Below are 6194 nucleotides of genomic sequence, written 5' to 3' on the forward strand. Positions count from 1 at the left end.
CATTGTCACCACCAACAAGCCGGTGGTCTCAGCCCTTCATGGGGCTGTGCCAGCCCGTTTCCAGAAGGACATCTGTATAGGGAACCAGTCCAACCCCTGTGTGCCTAACAACAAAAACCCCAGGGCTTTCAATGGCTCCAGCAACGGGCATGTTTATGAGAAACTCTCCAGTATTGAGTCTGACGTTTGAGTGAGAGGGGAATAGCGCGGGGAGGGACTGGGGGTGTACGTGGAGCGTGGGAGGGTGGGGTGGGATCAATCCCATCGGCTACTCTCCTGGGTTGTCCTTAGTTTGTGGGATACTGGAGTTCTGAGTAGTGCAGCACTGGTGACAAGTGCCACCTCTTTGGTTTCCCCTCTTCCTCCTCCTCTTTCCCACCCCTCCCCTTTTATCTCTTTTTCCATGTTCTTGCTCCTTCCATTCTCCTCCATTCCTGGCCATTGCACTTTACAGTGACGTCGGAGTTGGATATCCTCGCTCGTGATTTCAGGATGCGGAGAAAAAGGCAGGGAAGGGGTGGGCTGAGGGGGAGCGGCAGTGACTCTAGCGTTTCACTTTTGCTGGCTCCTGGCAGATCAAGGCATGTGCACACACATGTGTATGTGTGGCAGGAGGAGACAGCAGAAGCAGTATAATGGACGTGCAGGAAAATATGCTTGCTCAGGCAACTCTTCCTAAAACTGCCTAGAAAAGAGTAGTGTTTGAAGACGTGGAGAAAGTGAAGGGGGAATAACACGACTAACTTGATGATGCACTTATATGTTAGCTATACTGAGGTTCTCATTACATTATTTTGTGAAGACTATGGGGGTTTAGGGCTGAAATATATATATATATTTGCGTATATGCTGAGAAATTTTATGCTAAAATTTTGAATTGTCTGCTGGAGGATGTGTGGGGGGAGAGAAGGCTTGTCTGCAGGTCTGGCTAGTGGTTTCACTATGGCTATTACAGCTGTTGAATCTGTGGCAGACCAATGGCAGAGATGGAAAGGAAGTGGGGTCTGAGTTTGGGAAAGCAACCCTGGAGTCAGGGAGGCTGCTAGGATCTCTGACAGAGGATGCTGGTTTGCACTGAAATGAGAGGAGTTTGGGGAAAGGGGGGCAGGGTTGGTTCGTTAGCTGTGGATTGCTCACTAGTTGTGATATACTTCAAGGGTGGGAGCAGTGTATAGTGTGGGTTAGCCTATACGCGAGTATATACGATAACTTTATACTTGAAATGTCTGTGGAGAAAGCAAAATAAACCCACGATCCTACAAGGTGTCTGGATAACAAATACAGTGGAACAGAGCGAAAGAGTAATGGGGAGTTTTGTCACTGTCACTTCAGGGTACACCAAGCCTGTTTTGGCATGTCCTTTCAGCGAAGAGGGCAGGGGAAAAAGGGTTTTCATCCTTCTGTCCTCCCTATCCTTGACCAGCAGGTTGGAACAAAAAGAATAGGGTGCCCTCTGCCAATGCTGGCATGGTGCTGGAGAGGGAAGAATAAATGCCATGAAAGGGTGTGTGTGGTGGCGGTGGTGCTGGTGGACTGTTTCCTCCTTGCACAGGTGGAAATGGGAGGAGGGTGTGAGCACCAATGGGAAATACATATGTATATTTACTATTGAATGTACAGGGGAAGTACACGGCTTGTCTTCCTGGGAAGGGGTGTGCTTGAATAAATGCCAGAGAGCACAGAAACTTGTGCTGGGGGCTGAAGACAGGATGTGCAAGGCTGAGATGCGTGTGTACATGTACGTGTGCCTCTGTGTGTGAGAGAGAGAGATACTAGCACAGGTGCAAAGCTGGAATAGCCTAGGGTTTCCTATCCCTGCAGTTGTAGTGACAGCTTTCCTGGTGCACCTAGTATCGATAAGAGTGTTTTTTTCTTTCCATTGTATCATTTTAGATGCAAGTTAAACTAAAGGAAAGGGAGCAATGGTAGGAGTGAGAAGCTGAACTCCCCTTTCATATGTCTTATTTCTCCTGAGGTGAAGGTGTGGGCCAACCTCTCCCTTCCTGAGAGATATGGCAAAGTCTCTCCTGCTTATCCTGGGTCTGTCCCAGTGTCTCGATGACCGTGGCTCACCAGGGGAAGGGTTGAGAGAGCCCTGTGCTGAGGGCATGGGGACACTGCTGGGGACTGACTGAAAGGAGATGGCAGCCCCGTCTTTATGAGCCACATTTCTTGGAGCTGAAAGCCACCTCTCTCACATTCCTCACCGCACCCTGGTTGATTTTATCTTATCTTTCTCTTTTTAAGCCAACAGAAGGCCGTTTATTTATTTACCTATTTATTTTATTTATTTTTTAAAGCTGGGGCGGGAGGAGGGTGGGATTTGCCTGTAAAGTCGAAGAGTGTGAGGAGAGGGTGGGCAGGGTTGGTGAGGGGAATATTTTCTTATATTTCACTGAGGAAATTAAGGAGGGAAGAGGGGGAGAGTCTTTGTAAGGGAGCTGCTTATTCTTTCCCTCTTCTCTCATTACAAGGACAAAAAGGAAAAGAAAAAAAAAAAAAAAAAGAAACCAAACAAATTAACAGAGCGATCTGCAATCCAGAATACACGGCAGCTTGTCAGATGCCTCTGACAGCGGCCACCAAGAAGGCGTTCCTTTCATTTGTAAATATTTCTTTTATATTGCGTTTTTGTATAAATTGGTGTTTCTCTTCTCGTGAATATTCAGGTCGTGGGGTGGGAGGGAGGGGAAGTTTGTTTCCGTTCTGTTTGTTTTCTACGACTTTTCAGGCTGCGTTTTTGGAAGCGGTTTACGCGGGTCGAGGCCGTATGAATGAGGAAAGAGAGAGAGAGAGAGAGAAACCCATGTGTGTTGTGTTCCCCTGAGGCCCCCCGTATCGCCCTGTCACCTTTATCTTCATGAATGGAAGACGCCGGAACGTCACTTCAAGCCTTGCCAGCAGGGTTTCATTGATGGGAACACCCCCAATTCCTTTTTGCATATAAACTCTCTGTACCAGCATCTCTCTGTGGAGTTTGGGCCTCAAGGCACTACGCTGTCTTGATAGTGGTGGGGTGAACCATCAAGTTGGCCGCTCAGGTTGGACCATCACTTTGACATTAAGAGACTTCTCCAATGCTACTTTGGTTTAGAAATCTTGGACCTGGGAAAGCTCGTGATAATTTCTGGTATTTCCTAAGGGCTTGGGGGGGAGCTTGACAGCTGGCGAGGGCAGCTAATCTCTTTGGCGGTTATCTCAGTACTTTTCCGTCCCTCCCCACCTGGAACGAGGAAACCTGGAGGGTGGCTCTGCAGGGAAATTAAGCCGAAAACAAACCAAAAAGAAGTTAACGGAACTTTTTTCAAATCTCTTCTTAAAGGTTCTGATTTTTGTGTTCCGGGGTGAAAGTTGGTTCGTATTTTCTCCGAACTGGTCTGTCCCTTGTTCCACTGATCGGCAAATGATAGTTTGCCAAAATCATTATCTAGTGTTGATACTGTTGTAGCACTGTTAACACTCTGAGTGCTCTGCAAATATTAACTGTGCCACAAACCACTCAAATGAATGCTCTAGGGCAACCAGAAAAGAAGAACTGGAAATTCTGGACTGAACCACTGGTCTAACCACAGGAGCCTGGTATTTTACCTTCTCCCATAATAGATTAGGCCACGTGTCCATCAGGTTAATCCTTTCTTCTATAAGCGATCTTTTCTGGTTGCTTTGTTTATTTTAGTTCTGACAGGTCAACAAGTTTTGGGACAGAGATGAAGGGGAGGGGGTGGGAGGGGGGAGGGTGTAATTCATAATCCAGAAAATAAATCGATGATGTTATTAAACTCTGATTATATATTTAGAATTTTAGATTTGGTGTATTTTCATTCTAAGTATTCAAGTGAATCTATCAGGTAATATTAGCAGCAGGTGTTGTCTATACTAGAAAACCACCCATGTGCTGTTTATTACCTGTCCAGAAAAGAATGAGATTTCGTACCAGAGCCTGACAAAACTCCACGTCCCCTCCCTTGCCGTTTCTCTCTCTCTCCTGTAGAAACACCAGTATTTTCTGGGGCAGTGGCTGGGAACATTTCCCTTCTCTGAAGGTTTCTGCACACAAGAATACTGAGCAAAAACCATTGTGTCCTCTACAGTTCGGTGACCTCTACTGTATATTTGCAGACAGCCTCCCAGGAAAGATTAGGCGCCTTTGGCAATGTTTCTGACATTTGCCTCCTCACTCTAGCCCCAGGCATGGCTCTCTGAGAGGTATTTTCATGAGCCATGTTCTTCTGAAGTGGTACTGGAGTGTATGTACTCAGCTGAAGGAGGATGTGTATGAAGGAGACAGAGGAAATATTCAAAAAATATCAGAAATGTGCCATGCACAGTGGAAAGCAGCTGGCAGGTAGAACTTGCAGCCGTGGATCTCCACATCATAAACCTTCTTGGAGTATCCACACCAAAAAGCTACAGCTTTTTACTGTAACGCAACACAACACAGGCTGGTATAATAGTTCTCTGTCTCCCATCACGCCTCCCAGTGAGGGCAATGTCAGAACTTGCCGTGTCACATCATAAGTAGGAAAGAAAAGCTGCAGTCAGGACTTGTTGTCAGTTGAGACAATGAAGCACACCAGCCCCACCTCCTCAGCAAAAAACCATCCCGTTCTCTCTGAAATCCAGCATGTATCGTCAGAACTCTCCAGGCGAGAACTCCAGTGGGTTCAGAATGCTCAGCAATATGCAAGTGTGAACTTTGCCTGTAGGGAATTGATTTTTCAATTTCCAGTGCATGGGGGGAGGAAGGTTCCTTTGTGATGTCCTGAAGGATTTGGTGGAGGAGTTAAGAGTTGCCGGCATGGGCTTCTTTGTTTCTGACTTCTTCAGCAATGCATGCTGACGTTGAGCTCCTCACTCCAAGAAGACACTAGCATCCATCTTGAATAAAGCCCCTTTGTACCTTCAAATCAGGGTTGTTTCTCACAGCAACATTGCCAGCAAAAGAGAGAGGGGGAGACAGAGAATGAATATGAGGATGGTGACAGGTTAGAGTGATCAGAGATACCTCAGGGATCTTTATAGGCAAGTCTTTGCTTTAGAGCTTTCTATCAAATGTGGCATATCCTCCCACCTCCATTGCTTATCAACAGATGGAAGCAAGCCTGGGAACACAGCCAATGATCAGACTTAGGCCTTTCACACATCCTCCACTCCAGTCAAGCAACCTTTGATGAGCCCTTTCCATGGAGAAGGGTGGGAGGTTGCACTTCCCCACGTATTTTTGGTTGCCAAAAAGAAAAGAAAAAGGGGAGGGGATAAAGATAAGGAGTGTTGATGAAGGGACTTTGTGCTGACTCTGCACCATCGCTCTAAGGAATTACACTTCACCCTTCCTGCTCAATCCAAGCGGGCAAAGTGTAGGGTCCGATTATGCTGCCTCTCCGTGGCATATGCCTGGCTTACCACAGGAGCCCCTGGGAGCCGTGTGCAAGAAAGGAACTGGATTGCTGGCAACAAATGGGGACGGACTCCAAGCCACGATCCCCGGCTGCACCAACCCTTTCCCATCAGCGCTTCCCTGCTGCTGAACACACCTGGCGTGTCCACCTGGAACACACCTACCATGCTGCTGGATGCTGCAGGGCACATTGAGATAGTAACTAGTGGGACCTGATTGTTGTCCCCACAAGGGCTTATTTTCAATTTGCAGCCAAATAGATTTCCAAGCCATAGACCCTCGCTGCATTCACCCACCTACACTTCCCTGTGGCTCCCTCCCTCCTCCCCCCTCAAAGGCAAACTGGGGCGCTGACTGTCTCACTGGCAATATGAATACTATTGCTTCATCTTCATCACGGGCTCTCTGGACCTCCCTGGGGCTGACTGCAGACAGACCTGGGTGTCTGCCATTAGAACGGCAACAACGGCAACAACAAAAAACACTTTGCAATTGGCTTTGAGTTCTTCATCTCTTGAGCATCCCCAATTTCCTCTCCTAGCCATGCCATTTGAGTGAATTCTGGCACCCTTCTGTCATTGCTGACAACAAAACTGACACAGCATGAATCTGCTTGTGTATAGAAAAAAGGCAGTGAAACTGTATCGCAGAGAGCAGGACTCATGTCTGCCGATGCCAAGGGTACAGTCCCCTGGGTGCTGAGGTAAAGGAAGATCTCTGTGATGTGTTAGTAGTTACAGATTTCTTAACCGGCTGGCCTCCTGCCATTAAAGGTTCACAGCAAGCACCGGTGTAT

The 6194-nt window shown here is 47.4% G+C and overlaps 1 protein-coding gene across 1 annotated transcript in view; it reads left to right on the plus strand.

Annotated features, from left to right (window-relative positions):
* LOC104078350 (glutamate receptor ionotropic, NMDA 2B-like) overlaps positions 1-190 on the plus strand; it is a gene marked incomplete at its 5' end in the record, with an annotated part of 8200 nt that extends 8010 nt beyond the window's left edge. Inside the window, 1 exon segment of the mRNA XM_009579956.1 lies at positions 1-190. This exon segment is cut by the window's left edge and continues 18 nt beyond it. Within this exon segment, the coding sequence (XP_009578251.1) occupies positions 1-190 (190 nt within the window).
* Between the last annotated feature and the right edge of the window lie 6004 nt (positions 191-6194).

The sequence above is a fragment of the Fulmarus glacialis genome, unplaced genomic scaffold, assembly GCF_000690835.1.
Source record: "Fulmarus glacialis isolate BGI_N327 unplaced genomic scaffold, ASM69083v1 scaffold39036, whole genome shotgun sequence".
Lineage (NCBI taxonomy): Eukaryota > Metazoa > Chordata > Aves > Procellariiformes > Procellariidae > Fulmarus > Fulmarus glacialis.